The 16,309-nt window shown below is 44.6% G+C and overlaps 1 protein-coding gene across 4 annotated transcripts in view; it reads right to left on the reverse strand.

Moving 5' to 3' along the window:
- The window catches only part of LOC142465943 (glutathione hydrolase-like YwrD proenzyme), a 56,285-nt gene that overhangs the window by 17,808 nt on the left and 22,168 nt on the right, over positions 1-16,309 (reverse strand). For all 4 annotated transcript variants that reach the window (XR_012788016.1, XM_075570425.1, XM_075570424.1 and 1 more), the window contains exons 8-9: positions 12,614-12,701; positions 11,251-11,422 (exon numbers count right to left, since the gene is read on the reverse strand). Coding sequence is in view for 3 of the 4 variants with exons in the window: in XM_075570425.1 (XP_075426540.1) it covers positions 11,251-11,422; positions 12,614-12,701 (260 nt within the window). In the remaining variant the exon portion in view is untranslated. The remainder of the gene's footprint in view (positions 1-11,250; positions 11,423-12,613; positions 12,702-16,309) is intronic.

Raw genomic sequence — 16,309 nt, forward strand, 5'->3', positions numbered from 1 at the left:
TGCAGCTCCCCCGGCACTTAATTTAAGTGCCTTCGGGAAGCGCGCGGGGCCTCTCTAAACCCCGCGCCCCCCCACCGGCAGTCTCACGCCCCCCCTGGGGGTCGCGCCCCACAGTTTGCGCACCGCTGGCCTAAAGAACAGTATAGCTGCAGCTCAATTCGTTTTCCATGTATTGTTAGGTCGAAATTTGGTGACATATTAAAAGCTGGCATTTGTTTATAATCTGCTTGACTGGCAGTGGAAGCTCATGAATATTCATGAGCACTGCTGCATTGACAAGTGCTAGAGGGAGGGCAGGGCTGACAAGGGGGTGTGCCAGAGCTTGTGACAGGACAAGAAGGGGCAGTGCCTTAGTAAATGGCTGTTAAAATAGAATACAAGAAAATTGGTCTTTCAAAGTTGTTTTTTTAAAAACAGAAAATGCTAAAAGTATTTTTTCTTACTACAGAACTGATTTATTAAAAAAAAAAACCATGCAGGATATTGACTGAACTGCAGCTTTAAGGTGGGTGTCTTGAAGGTGGATAGAGAGGATGCTAGTCGAGTATTGAGGGGAAGAGCATTCCAGAGGTGCGGGAAAGCAGATATTGTTCTACCTTTTTTCAGTTTGGCATATTTATACTTCGTTCATTATACATTCTTGCTGGAACCTTACATTCAGTCCTAACACCTCTTTCCTCTCCCACAAACTGGCAAACCACAATGGAAACATTTCTGCACATGAAGTATGCATATTCCCACCAACTCCTATAACAGGGAACTGCAGAATGAAAGACTTATTATACTAGGGATTAAACAGAACCATGACCTTATTAATTCCAAATGCAGGAAACCAAAACTTTCTATTCACAAACTTCAAGTTCTTCCACCTTTTAAAGGAACCCTGTATTTCTTTCAGAAAGACTAACTCATTATGAATTAAAAGGAGCATTTCTTCTTGCCCGATTTTTTTCTTTTAATAAATGCAGCAGTTCCTTGCCTTTATGACAATGCCATTATCGAAGCTGCTGATCCATCCGTTTTCCTGTCATGGATCGGCACAGATTCTGCTTCCCAGGGCACGCAATATAGCTGCAAATTTCATAAGAGCAAGTGTTGTGGCTTCCTAATTGGCTGCTATAGCAACCCAATGAAGCGTAATAATTAAAGAAAATCACTGACAAAGGCATAAATAGTGGAAAAAATAAAAATGCAGCGAGTATTATCGAATACTACACAACTGATTTAAAAAAACGCATATGATTTTTAATGGAATGCTGCTTTATAGCGCAAATATTGTATACATATTTGTCAAATAAGATCGTCTAGTATTTAGAAGGTTTATCATTCCTTAAATTCAGGCACAGCGCCACTACTTCAATCCCTGCGAATTTAAACCAAATGAGGGAGATATGACAACTATACAAAAATGGCATTAGAAGTATAGTCTTAGTGTACACAAAAATAAACACATTTTGACCTTCCTTTTTTGGATACACAACTGTGTCTTTTAGAAGTGGAGAAGGGAACCAAGTACACACCACAGTTGTCTTAACAGGGAGTACAGATTTATACATAGAAACATTCCTATTTCAAGGGTCAGAATAATTTATACTGTAAAGGGCTGTGTATGTAACCTGTAAACATATCAGTAATTATAGGTGGTTTGGAGCTGTTTGGGTGGGTTACTGGGTGGCACTGCTGCTTAAAGCCTCTTGTTTTGTGGTTGAGCATTGCTAAAATAATACACACACACAAAAAAAAAGACACGGGCTATTGGAAGGGCAAAGCAGTTCCAAAGTCTGCAGCCCTTTTCTGGCAAGGTAATTTCCATGGGGTACCTGTGTAATGGGAAGCTCATGTGCAGCCCTGCCTTTAAAGTTAAGTAAACACTCTTATCTAAAGTACACACAGCTATCTAACACACACTGGTACCAATATCTGCAGGACACCCGGCTTTGGTCATGCAGTCATCAACCGCCCATAAAGCTAAATAGCTCTCAGGAACATAAACTAGACATACACTATATTCTGCTGTGAGTATAGAATTTGGTGTACAGACCACTTTATATCTGATATTCACAACTATGATGGATGGGGGCAAGCTGTAGTATGAAAAAAAAATAACTTTTGGTTGCAGACAACATCATCCTAATGTTTTGCTTTAGCTGAAGATGTGAGAGATTTTCTTACAAGCCCTGTAAATATTGAAGATGTCTGCAATGCAGGAACCCACCGTGCTGATGTGGGTATACTTTCCATTAGCAAGGCCAGCAATAAATATTGCTTCCCACCTGGGATTTGAAAAGCTCTTCAACATTGGAGAGAACATGTGATCTATATACAAAAAAAAAAATCAAAAAATAAAACATTTTCATGCAGAAAGTGTAATCTGTAACGGGTGATTAAAATATACCCTGTAACACTCCTGTGAGATGTTCTTGCATTTGGTTTATTTAAAAAAAAAAAAAAAAAAATGGATGCTCTTCCATACAAATCATTATTTGACTGCATATTAATTATTTGTTCTTAAATGTTACTGCCTCCTACATATTTAAAATTTGTAAGATGGTTTAAAAATTAAATAAATAGACAGTGCTGAATAAAACTGTGCTACTTTTAGCTTTGGAGATTGCCCGGTTCTGGATATACTTGCATAGTTACATAGTTACGTAGTTACATAGTAGATGAGATTGAAAAAAGACGTACGTCCATCAAGTTCAACCTATGCTAAATTTAGACAACAGATAGTTTATCCTATATCTATACTTACTTATTGATCCAGAGGAAGGCAAACAAAAAACCCAATGTCATATCATCCAATGATATCTCATAAGGGAAAAAATAAATTCCTTCCTGACACCAAGAATTGGATTAATCCCTGGATCAACATCCTTCCCATGTTTACTTATTTGGTATATCCCTGTATACCTTTCCTTTCTAAAAAGATGTCCAACCTTTTTTTTTAACAAATCTATTGTATCTGCCATCACAGTCTCCATGAGTAATGAATTCCACATTTTAACTGCCCTTACAGTAAAGAACCCTTTCCTGCTACTTACCGGTGTAGTTCCCTCTATGGAAACAAAATGGCTTCCAAAACACCAGCCACTAGGAAGCCGCAATGTCATTTGTGGCTTCCTGCTGCTCAGACATCTAAATCCCTTTAGGAAAACACCTAACAACTACACCTGCAAGTATTTCCTCCCCTGGTTCGAATCTTGTAAATAAAAAAATTAAAAGATAGGCGACATTGTTAGCGGATTGCTGCTTTAAACGTATTTTTGGCAGAGTTTTCTTTCAGTACAGACCTTTGTAACCTGGCACTGTTCCAGGTATGCTGGGATATTTGGCAGCTTTACAGTTATTTAAAGGGGCAATCCTTTCAAAGTGAACTAATTCCAGTGACATTTTTAAGGGATCTCCTATTTGGCAATTGATACTTTTTTTAAATACCAAATCTGACACCTATAAAGTAAGTATATATATATATATATAATTTTTTTTTCCGTTATACTTGGGAGGGGTTTGATTTCATTTGGCGCCTCCATTTGTGTGATGTTATTGTGTGTATTGATGTTAGTGCTTGTATAGCCAGAGTCCCCAGTATCCCCCCCTGCTAACTTTATTGGATCTCTGATAATGTCAGAGTTAGGCTAAAGAAAACACGTTCCTTTCAGAGGGAAGATTACGCCTTTCATTTAATGTTTTAACATAGGCTTGAAGCAGGCAATCTCTGGTGCTGAACCACATTAATTTTAGCTCCAGTGACCCCCTTCTTCCAGAGATACAGTCCGCCCCACACCCCCATAGAGTGTACGTGCCGCTCTGCTCAGCTACAGTGGCGCCCGCCTTTAGCCTAATGCGGCCGTATCGGCACAACTCTGATTACCGCGGGCAGACACAGTTTTTTTTTTCCGGAATATTCCGGAATTGTGACGCGATCGTAATATTGAATACATGAACGTAAATGCGGTATGAACGCGGCATGAATGCGGTGAAGTGCAGTGAAGTGCGTGGCATTCAGAAAATATCCCCGAAAAAATTCGGAGACTTTGGAGAATAAAAGGGGCCGTGACACTACCAGGGTTCACGTAATGGCGGAGTTTCAAAGCTCCCGCACCATGCGGGCCAATAGGAAGCTGCGACGTCATCAGGTTCGGCTTCCTCTTGGCCCGTATGACACAGGAGTTTTAAACTTTTCAGAGATACCGGCACCACCTTTGGAGGTAAATAGCTCGGGAACCAGGGGGGGGGGAAGGGTCCCGGAGCTGAAATTAACAGGATTCAGCTACAGACACCCAGCTTCAACTCTATGCAATAAAAACAGCTTAGATTGCGCCTTTAAAAAGCTTCATACAATAAGTGTGAAAATTGTTCTTCATGTTTTTGGTTACGTGTAACCTGCTAAGCGAGTGATCTCACCACTAGCCCAATTTTTTTTTAATTAAGTGGTCAAGCTGATCTTATAGAGTAGCCAGGTCAAACCACAACCGGAAAAGGCCTCTAGAGAGGAATATGGAGCACAGCAAAAGGACGGACAGCAGGACCAGCACACCAAAGGTTAACTAATTTATTGGTATAGGGGGGGGACACCATAAAACAGGACAATCACCCACTCTGACACGTTTCGGGCTAAGCCCTTTGTCAAAAAAGAGCCACAACCCACTGAACTACTGAAATAAAACTCATAGTAATTATTCACGTTTATGGAGCCCTAATGCTCTGTGCAGGATCACACACATGCACATGCACAGTGAATAAATAAGTACTTACAATCTGTTGTTTGCTGGGACAGTATAAGGCCTCAAACGTCCTCACTTCAAAGATAGTGCTGTCGCTACAAGGTTACTCTTCCTAGTACTCATCGTGTTATCCTCACCAGACAACTAACATGTCAGTGGCCACTGTGTTTCTTTATCATCACGTGGCCAGTTTAATTTAGGAGAAGGATTCTTCTCATGTTAGGGTCTGATATAAATCCCAATGTTTGCTTTTTGCTATCTTGAGATAAGTATTAGAATACAGGATCTACGGTATGAGAATTTATTATGCCTATGAAATGCTATATTTCTGCGTGCACCGTCAGTTAAAATATTCACAATAAGGTTCCGAAACATCCCACTGTCAGGGCGTGCTCACCACAAACGAGACGGGACCGCGGTGCTGAGGTGGGATAGGATATAACGCCACCCACAGCCACGAGGGCACGTCTTGAGAGTAGAGTGGTCTGGAAGTCCGGATCGGGGCAGGAGAGGTACGGATGGTAGAGGGTGCTGTTTGCCAAGTCCGGGGTTAGAGAGAAGGATGTTGTCGTTTACCGTTTGCCGGAGACGGGATGCCAGAGGTGCGGAGAGTCGTGTTGCCGTATGCCGAGTTCGGGATGCCAGAGGTGCGGGTAGACGTAGCGGAAGCCGGTTCGGTACACGAGGAAGACTGCAAAACAAGACAGGACACGACAGGACTAGGGAGGCAGAGAGTGATGAGAACAACTGGTTCTATGCTCAGCCAACGAGTCAGTGACACTGTAAGGTATATATAGGCAGTGTTCGACAAACCTATACATTTGCTCGCCCCGGGCGAGTGGATTTAACCCCCGGGCGAGTAAATATTGGCCCAAGCAGCACACGTTTGGTACTAGGTGGCGAGTAGATTTTTTTGTGTGGCGAGTAGATTTTTTGGTGATTTGTCAACCACTGTATATAGGAGAGAGGGTCCAATGGCAGCGCAGCAAGGTGGGGGTGTGTGGAAGGGCCAGGCTACGGCAGGGATAGGTCCAGCATGAGTCCCAGAGGAGGAGCCATAAAGCCCAGTAGTAAGACTGCATTTGATTGCAGCAATGGTTTGAGGTGCTGTGCCTTTAAGGGGTTGGTGCGGCTCCGTGTGGCCGCGCCTCCGTGTAGCTGCGCTTGCGGGCGCGTGAACGGGCGTAGCCGCCGACCCAACAGTAGAAGAGGAGTATTAGCGTGCGCGCGCCCACGTGGAGCTGTGAACGGCGTTCCGGAGAGAGGCTGCCTGCGTGCCGCGGGGGGACCCGGCGGAGCTGCAGGTGAGTGAGGAGCATGCCGAGGGCGGCGTGACTCCCAGACCCTTACACCCACCTTCTCCCAAGCTAATCATCTCCTGCATGTCCTCTTTTCTTACCCCATCGAAATAAAGAAATTAATGGCAAAGAAGGGCCATTAAACCATAAACTATTCTAGATGTAAGATCTATATTTAATAATCCCAGTACCCTTGTAGTTTATTCTTTAATTATGAGTGTATTAGTGCCCACTGTGGTGCCATGCAACTGATATTCTTAAGTAACATTAACTTCTTTATCAAAACCCCTTTCTATTGGGTGAACATCCCACAGACATGTTCCTGCCCATAACAAAACGGAATAGTGCACAAGTTGACCCCAAATTTTTAATTTTGTTTTACTGTATAAATGTATTTCAAAAACAGAGTCCAGCTATGAAGCCTGCGCTTCTTGTTTCTTTTCAGAGATATCTCTGTGATGTGGTTCATCACATATAGAAGCGGAAGCGAATTCTCCTCCACCTTGTACGCCAATTGTTCCTGAACTTTGGCTATTTTCCCCATTGGATTACACCTATATCATTGGGACTGGTTTGCACATGTTTTTTATTAACATTTATATGGTGTGGCACTTGTTATATCATTGTATATAATTTTTCACCCTTGTAACACATTTTATTTATAACATATGTATCACCTCTTGTTACATATGCACCATTCATCCACGCTATAGGTAGCGCTACCTTATCATATATATAATATATATAAAAACAGCTCAACCCTGTTATAACGCGGTACTTAGGGTCCAAAGAATCACATCGCGATATAAGTGGATCGTGTTAGAAATCATGTATAATTGTATACATTGTACAATAAAGTACTTACGACACCAATAATTGTGTTGTAAAGTATTCATAAATACGAAAATTGGGAGCCACGCTTGCATCGCGTTATAAGCAGATTCACGTTGTAACAGATTGCGTTATAATGGGGGTGAGCTGTGTGTGTGTGTGTGTGTGTGTGTATATGTGTATATATATATATGTATATATATATATATATATATATATATACTAGCTGATATACCCGGCGTTGCCCGGGATGTAAATGCGTGAAATGATATGATGTAGTTGTTGTTCAAAAATTGTGAGGTGGGGTGGTGTGGGGGGGAGAAGAGGTGGTGTGGTGTGGGGGGGAGAAGAGGTGGGGTGGTGTGGTGTGGGAAAGAGGTGGTGTGGGAAAGAGGTGGGGTGGTGTGGGGAGGGAAAAGAGGTGGGGTGGTGGGGGGGGGGGAAAGGTGGGGTGGTGTGGGGGGGGGGAAAGAGGTGGGGTGGTGTGGGGGGGGGAAGAGGTGGGGTGGTGTGGGGGGGGAAGAGGTGGGGTGGTGTGGGGGGGAAGAGGTGGGCTGGTGTGTGGGGGGGAGAGGTGGGTTGGTGTGGAGTGGAAGAGGTGGGTTGGTGTGGGGGGAAAAGAGGTGGGTTGGTGTGGGGGGAAAAGAGGTGGGTTGGTGTGGGGGGAAAAGTGGTGTGGGGGGAAAAGAGAAGGGGGAAGAAAGGGGAGGGGGGGGAGAGAGGGGAGGGGGGGGAAAGAGAGGGGAGGGGGGGAAAGAGAGGGGAGGGAGGGGAGGGGGGGAAAGAGAGGGGAGGGAGGGAAGAGAGGGGAGATGGGGAGAAAGAGAGGGGAGGGGGGGAGAAAGAGAGGGGAGGGGGGAGAAAGAGAGAGGAGGGGGGGAGAAAGAGAGGGGGGGAGAAAGAGAGGGGGGGAGAAAGAGAGGGGAGGAGAAAGAGAGGGGAGGAGGGGGAGAAAGAGAGGGGAGGAGGGGGAGAAAGAGAGGGGAGGGGGGGAGAAAGAGAGGGGAGGGGGGGAGAAAGAGAGGGGAGGGGGGAAGAAAGAGAGGGGAGGGGGGAAGAAAGAGAGGGGAGGGGGGGGAGAAAGAGAGGGGAGGGGGGAGAAAGGGAGGGGGGGGAGAAAGAGAGGGGAGAGGGCGGAGAAAGAGAGGGGATGGGGGAAGAAAGAGAGGGGAGGGGGGGAGAAAGAGAGGGGGGGAGAAAGAGAGAGGAGGGGGGAGAAAGAGAGGGGAGGGGGGGGAGAAAGAGAGGGGAGGGGGGGAGAAAGAGAGGGGAGGGGGGAGAAAGAGAGAGGAGGGGGGGGGAAAAGAGAGGGGAGGGGGGGGAGAAAGAGAGGGGAGGGGGGGAGAAAGAGAGGGGAGGGGGGGAGAAAGAGAGGGGAGGGGGGGAGAAAGAGAGGGGAGGGGAGGGGGGGGAGAAAGAGAGGGGAGGGGAGGGGGGGGAGAAAGAGAGGGGAGGGGAGGGGGGGGAGAAAGAGAGGGGAGGGGGGGGAGAAAGAGAGGGGAGGGGGGGAGAAAGAGAGGGGAGGGGGGGAGAAAGAGAGGGGAGGGGGGAGAAAGAGAGGGGAGGGGGGGAGAAAGAGAGGGGAGGGGGGGAGAAAGAGAGGGGAGGGGGGGGAGAAAGAGAGGGGAGGGGGGGGAGAAAGAGAGGGGGGGGGGAGAAAGAGAGGGGAGGGGGGGGGGAGAAAGAGAGGGGAGGGGGGGGGGGAGAAAGAGAGGGGAGGGGGGGGGGAGAAAGAGAGGGGAGGGGGGGGGGGAGAAAGAGAGGGGAGGGGGGGGGGGGAGAAAGAGAGGGGAGGGGGGGGGGGGAGAAAGAGAGGGGAGGGGGGGGAGAAAGAGAGGGGAGGGGGGGAGAAGGGGAGGGGGGGGAGAAAGAGAGGGGAGAGGGGGAGAAAGAGAGGGGAGGGGGGGGAGAAAGAGAGGGGAGGGGGGGGAGAAAGAGAGGGGAGGGGGGGGAGAAAGAGAGGGGAGGGGGGGGGGAGCAGGCTGTTTGTGAGGTCCCGCAGAGTGGTGGCAGGAGGGGTGGTGTTAGTGTTCTGTTTCTGCTGTCTGGCAGCGGCGTTGTGGGGTACGTGTGCTGATAGAGGGTGTTGTTGGGGGGGGGGGTGCCGCATGGCTGGCCGCTCCACTTCCCGCCTCGGGACCGGGCGGGCCTAACGCTCGGAGCACGCAAGTGCCTGTGTTCCCGGTGCTGGAGCACCACGTGGCACACCAGTGGCTGTACCTCCGCCTACCGTGCGCGGCCGCCGGACCCGAAGCGGGGAACCTGACTGCTAGACCCCTTCTGGCCGCCAGACCCCTCTGCTCCCTGAAACCACCCATCCCCGCCAGCAGCGTGCTCGTTTTAGAGGACCCGCGGCGGAAAGTGCCGCGTGGGGTAAGGGCGTAGCAAAGGGGCAATAAAGTTGTTGCAGGCCAGCACCGGGAAGGGAGAAGGGGTGAGAGGGTGGGTGGTCAAGGGCGGCCAGCCATTGAGGAGGGCCAGAGGGGTGACAGTTGGGGGGGGCAAGTCCACAGGGGTGAGAGGGGGGGGAGTGTTGTACTTATTTTTTTGGGGGGAGGTGTGTGTGTGTGTGTTGTGTCCTTTGGCCCGTCACTCCGCCTCAGGCCAATGAGAGGTGTGCGGGGGCGGGCGGGCCAAGGGACCAATGAGATTTCCCCTAGGGACAGAGGCCATGCAGACAGGCATACAGTGCTTTCACAAATATAGTATAAGATATATATAATCAAAAAATAAATAGATGATACCGTTCTGTGGCTAACGAAATGCTTTTATTTGTGCGAGCTTTCGAGATACACTGATCTCTTCTTCCGGCGATGTTACAATGAATGAAGCAAGCAAAGGGTATACTTAAAAACAGTGTCTATTGGAATGTTATCTGTGCTTGTCCTTCCCCAGGTGTGGATGTGTTTTATGGCTAGAGGTATCAAAAAGTTCCTGAAAGCAAGTGATGAAAGAGTGTGTGTGTATCTGTGTGAATATAAATGAATGGAGAGCCCACAGTATGCACACACAGCTGTCTCTTACACATACTAATACTCCTTGTTTTTCCATCCCTATACACCAATAGGGACCACATAGTATCCACACACACTTTTAGTTGTGCTACAATCTCTCACATTTCCACACCTACCCACACCATTTATATCCACTCCCACTCCACACACATCTTTTATAAAGCACTGTATATTCTGTGGGCTCTCCATTCATTGATATTCACACAGATACACACACACACTCTTACATCACTTGCTTTCAGGAACCTTTTGTCAGGTACCATTTTACTGGTATTGCTACTGTACATTCAGAGTGTGAGCTTTTCGGGGCAGGTACACCTTTTCCTAAATGTTACTTTTATGTCTGAAGCACTTCTTCCCATTGTGTGTTATTTGTATTACTGGTTATTTATATGATTATGTCACATGTATTACCGCCGTGAAGGGCTACAGTGTATGTACATTAATGGCGCTATATATACACACATATATATATATATATATATATATATATATATACATACATTACTGAAAGCTTGTCCTCAAAACAAGCTGAAACAAAATAGCAAAAGGAAATAGATGTTGTGTGTTTTCATTTACATTAAAGAGTTGTCTACCAGGAAAACCACAGAACAGCTGTGTCCTGTCCCAGCAACGTGCCACAAGGTTGCATGTGCATATATTACCGTTACATTTGAATGTGTATGTGACTTCTGAATGATAATTAGTGTTAGTACAAGGAAGTAAGGAAGGGCTTCTCAATGAAGCAATGGAAGCAAACACACGTATTACTGTACATAGGGATATTAGCATATTCGTATACAATGTGTTACTAGCAGCATTTATCTGGTTTAAGGTAGCTGATTTTATGCTACTTGGTATGACAGCATTTATGGTGCTATCCCCACTTCAAAGGGGAAATTGGAAGTGCAAGGGCATCCCTCAACATTTCTGCAGGTCCCTTCTAAGCTTCCTAGAACTTTTACAAGTGGGGAAAAGTCCCTAAAAAAAACCTCTAAAGCCTGGGATAGAACAGTATGGCAGATGGAATCAGGTGAAGCTTTAATTCAACTCTAATGATGTCACTGCCATTACTTGGGAGAGAGAGGCTATAAACTGTGAGGGTGAAAGCAACAGAGAAAACAACAGCAACGGTTGTTACATACCCTGATACATTGACACTTATAAACGAGTTGATACTGTAGGCCGAGCTGATTTTGGGAGGGATGGCATGTTTAAGCCTAGCATGAAATGTATTAAACTAGTAGTAGAGAATGGTTGGCAAGTTTACAAGCTGCTATAACCTATGGAACCAATATAAGTGACACATTTTTGTTACGTGCGACTTTGGAAAAATCAATAAACGGAAAGCATAATAAGCAGGAGTCAGGGAGCACCCCTTACCTCTGCAAATCAATAAGCATTGCTCGCCTCCCAGAATATGCCTTATTAAGAAGCTCTTCTGTTGGCACTGGTACAAGACACGGGTCAGCACAGTACCACATAGTATCGGAGATACTCAATTTCAGAGCTTCTGCTAGGACGTGGAGATAATCAGCACTATTATGGCCCATCTCTGCAATATGACAAAAAACATGATACAAGTTTTGTTACCCCACAATGATATGACATTTACAAGGCACAAAAAGTCCCCAGATCTTAATTTTTAAATGCATATTTGATGAGCCTTTGTTGGTCTATCAGGTCTAGGATGCCAGTCATGTCAGCATTACTGTATACATAGGAGAGCAGAATGATGCATTCATAACAACAATAGTGCTGGACCTACAGTAATCTATCCTGGATAAATATGATAAAGGGATTTATCAAATGTGCACCATATTCTGAGCCACCATATAACATCTGTGTTTATTTACAGATAATAAATGAGGCTATGGACCTCCCCGTGTGTATACATTTCAAAAACGCAATCAGAGATTAAGCCAGTGTTTGTCTAGGTCAGAAGTGACCAACTCCAGTCCTCAAGGGCCACCAACAAATCAGGTTTTAAGGTTATGCCTGCTTCAGCACAGGTGGCTCAATCAGTGCCTCTATCAGTGGGGTGGCCCCTCAGGACTGGAGTAGACCACCCCTGGTCTAGGTCCTCTAGGAGACCTTTCTTTCTATTTTGCAGTGTTAATATCTGACCTTTTAAATCTTTTAATCTCCACCAGAATACATTCATATAACATTTTCGACTGAAAGCTGAAAACATTTTGGTGAGAAATTTCAAAGGGCGCACAAAATCTTAAATGAAAAATGTAAAGAAAAGAAAAAATAGTGAAAATAATCAAACAAGCATTGGTACGGTTTAACTGAAAAACAGCTCTTTTGATATAAGAATGCACATATATCAAGAGCTACAGAAGAGTTTAAGATGGCATATTAGTGCATTCTGTGAAGTCCCAACAGAGCTGCCATCAGAGGGGTGGGGGGAGAAAATCCCTGGGAAAACAGTCCAGTTCCAGCGTAAATCCCAAACCGGAAATTGGTTGTGACTTTGTCGGGGCCCCCTCCTCTGCCAAATACAAGTAGGTGGGCCCTATTGCCCTTGGTGCCTCCATGGTTAAATGCCCCCCACCACTACACTGTACAAGCTTAAAGGCCCTGCTTCCTCAGCTCATTCCCTTGGGGCCCTGGGTTACATTATTATTCCGGGCCCCATAGAAGCTAGTGGTGGACCTGAGTCCTAATATTGGTAAATCCCAAATGAATAAACAGTTGTAATTCTCCTGCAAACAGAATTTCATGCTGCCACGTTTTATACCTTTTACATTGAAGTTTTCCAGCACATTCAAGGCCAGTAAAGCAGTGATTCCTTGTCCACTTGGTGGTATTTCCCAAACTCTTATACCCTAGGAAAAAAAATGTATTTTACGGGCTACAACTTGGCATGTCTCTTCACTCATTGTCATTACTTTCAGCAGCGAAAAATGCATTCTTTTAGAGAGAGTATGAAGTATATGTATCAAAGCAGAGCAATTCTGGGGTGAAAACATTGCTCCAGATGTCTGAAAGAAAAATTATCTATTGATTTCAATGGGATTTTTTATTTGATACATATGGTTCAGATTGTTTAACCAGATACATACAGTCGCAAGGAAAAGTTTGTGAATTCCAATGATAATTACAGAAATTCCATAGTTTTTCCATGATAACCTTAAATCAAACCCAGTCTTTTCTTAAATATCCAATAGGGTTTATATTAACTAATTCCATGTCTTTTGAGACAAAATGATGTACAGTATGAATTAGACAAACATTGCGTAATTAAGAGTAAGGGTTTGTGCAAAAGTAAGTGAAACCATGGTTTAATCAGCTAAATTAAAGGGAATACATGGAATCAGGTGTTAAAATAATTAGGCAGATCTTCAGGTGTGAGTTTGGGAGGCCCCACCCTATATAAAGATCAGAAACTTTGTGAGTTGGGTCTACAGTTGTGCGGAAACACGTCATTCCATGATCAAAAGAAATCGCAGACGACCTCAGAAAAGCAGACCAAACAGAACCATTTCTAAGGATGTGGGGCTCTACCAATCCACTGTCAGACAGATAGACTACAAATGGAGAAAGTTCAAAACCATGGTCACTACTATAGTCAGCACAGGTGGCTCAATCAAAGACTGAGCCACTGATTGAGCCACCTGTGCTGAAGCAGAGATATCCTGAAAACCTGACCTGTTGTTGGCCCTGGGCTGGGGATATTCTTTATCTCTTACTGTGTATGCAATGTATTTATACAGTATATAATGTATAACCCTGCTCACTTAATGTAACTATGTATTTGTCATCATAACTCTGTGCCCAGGACATACTTAAAAACGAGAGGTAACTCTCAATGTATTACTTCCTGGTTAAACATTTCATAAATAAAATAAATAAGTACATTTTATCTACATCTCTATTCACAGTTGCCAACTAACATAGCTCCGATAGGAGGTATTATATGAGACATTGATGCATCATTGACTAAAAGGTTAATTAAGGCCAATTGAGCTCCGATAACCTTTAGCGGTGAATCCCCTCTAAGCTTTCTCATTCCTAGAAATAATTAAAATTACTTCAGTCAGATTGTATGAATTGTCCAAATAAAATTCTTCTTGGAAATGAAAGTTCGGAGAGCTGCGTGAATATATTTATGTGGCTCCAACATATTAAAAAACTACTGGTTATCTTGAGTAAAGCAATAAATAAATATCATGATTTATTTTAATTAGTATCACACATGGGATAATGTTTACTAAATGGTGCTATTCAATAAGACATGGTGCTGGAAGATGCCTCATGGCCCATTCAATAAAATATGTCATAAATTGCCTTTCAGTTCTAGAATATGTCTTACGCAATAATGCCACTTAATAAATATGGGCCATATTCTCTAGCTCAGTGTTTCCCAACTCCAGGCCTCAGGGAACCCCAACAGGTTAGGTCTTAAGGATATCGCTGCTCCAGCACAGGTGGCTCAATCAGCGGCTCAGTCATTTTGACTGAACCACCTGTGCTGGAGCAGGGATATCCTTAAGACCCGACCTGTTGGGGTTCCCTGAGGACTGGAGTTGGGAAACACTGCTCTAGAGAACAGAAAGTATGGTCTTGCATAGCCTAGGTTCTCTCACTTATTGCAATGTTTTAATGTCAAACCGAAAGACTGCATTTGTCCTCTGACTAATTAGTTTGTATTGTAGCACCTCAATTCTAGATTTACAAATGTGATACTCTGACTCACATCATTTATACTTGGGCTGAAGGCGCGGCTCAGTGAGTAAACGCCCTGACATTTAAAACAATGATACCGAGTGTGAAGCAGGGGAGTTTGGTTCAATTCCCGGTGTCAGCTTCTTGTTATCTTGGGCAAGTCACTGTATCTACCTGTGCCTCAGGTACCATAGATATAGATTGTAAGCTCTAAGTGACAGGGACCTGTGCCTGCAAAAATTCTATGTAAAGCTCTGTGTACACTGTAAACGCTATACAAGAAAAAAACATATTATTATTATTATTATTAAACCAAACCCGTCACTTTGTCAACTTGTGTTTAGTTATCATTGTCAATATCTGGTCCAGAAGATGCAAGGAGAGAACATTTAGAGACAAGTAGGAATTGTCGTGGGATATTTATCAAAGGCTATTAGTGTGAACACAAGCTAACTGCTATGTTACATTATTAAAGTACATTTCCATATCATGTTGATCTCAGAGGAGGTACAGTAGTCTCGTCTAGGGAATAAGTGAGGGTGTGTTTCCTGACCTGCTAGCAAAGTGGTTCATGTGGAAGGTTCCAGGGGGGAGAGGGTGAGGTACAAGCGATAGATAGTGACATTAGATGGTGACATAAAAGAAGAGGAGGGTTGTTTTTTAAAATCAATGACCAGAAGAGGTTCTGAAAGACATACAAAGAACATTTCTAGAATGTGTTATGCATGTACTAACGACAAAAATATTCAAGGCTTTGGTGTTTTCTGCTGTACCGTGATCCTGTAGGAAATAAATGTTCTGTAGCAGAACATGCCAGCATGTGTAATCAAAGAAAGCACTGAAAGGCTGAATCATTATGTGGGTACTTTAAACACCCGCAATTCACACTTTGGGAGTTATTCATTAAACTGTGATGGTGCCAATTGGGGCACTATCACATGAAAACTCCCATTGACTTCAACAGGAGTTTCAGTGGGGTGGTGCACCGACCGGCACTGTTGTTGTTTAATTAATAACATTATACATTCAACCTTATCTACGATGCACCTCATCTGCTCTCTACTGCGGGTTGTCAGTGGAAAAAATAGAACTCCTGACCTATGAGCATGTAAAGTAATCTGTAACCGGCACAACTGCATCAGGCGAGTGGGAGGCAGAGAGATAGTGCAACCGGAAGGCAGAGGCTTTCGATGACTTAACATGGGATAGGGGGTATTGGGGGTATAATTGGGGGCTTGAGATGCAGGGGGGTTTATGCTAATGAAAAGGATGGCAAACGCCACACGACGGAATGTAACTGCATGCTGGGCTGTGCATTAAAATGTGGATGTCTGGTAAATGAGATACGCACTTTAATCTATTCATCTATCAAGATCTATTATCTGTGTATATGTTTGCATGCATAAGCCTTTACTCTACTGCAGGCGTGCTCAACTCCAGTCCTCAAGCCTTCCCAACAGATCAGGTTTTCAGGATATCGCTGCTTCAGCACAGGTGGTTCATTCAGAGGCTCAGTCAAAGACTGAGCCTCTGATTGAGCCACCTGTGCTGAAGCAGGGATATCCTGAAAACCCGATCTGTTGGGTGGGAGGGGTTGAGCTCCCCTGGTTTACTGTATTGCACTTGTGTGTCATATGTAAAATAGAGACCGAAGGGATGAGCATAATACCATTATATTTAAATGACCAAAATCAAAGGCTGATGAAAAATAATGTTTTTTTCCCGGTGGTTCCTCCTTTTTCAATACACCGAAAAGTCAAATCCTTGT

The sequence above is a fragment of the Ascaphus truei genome, chromosome 14, assembly GCF_040206685.1.
Source record: "Ascaphus truei isolate aAscTru1 chromosome 14, aAscTru1.hap1, whole genome shotgun sequence".
Taxonomy (NCBI): domain Eukaryota; kingdom Metazoa; phylum Chordata; class Amphibia; order Anura; family Ascaphidae; genus Ascaphus; species Ascaphus truei.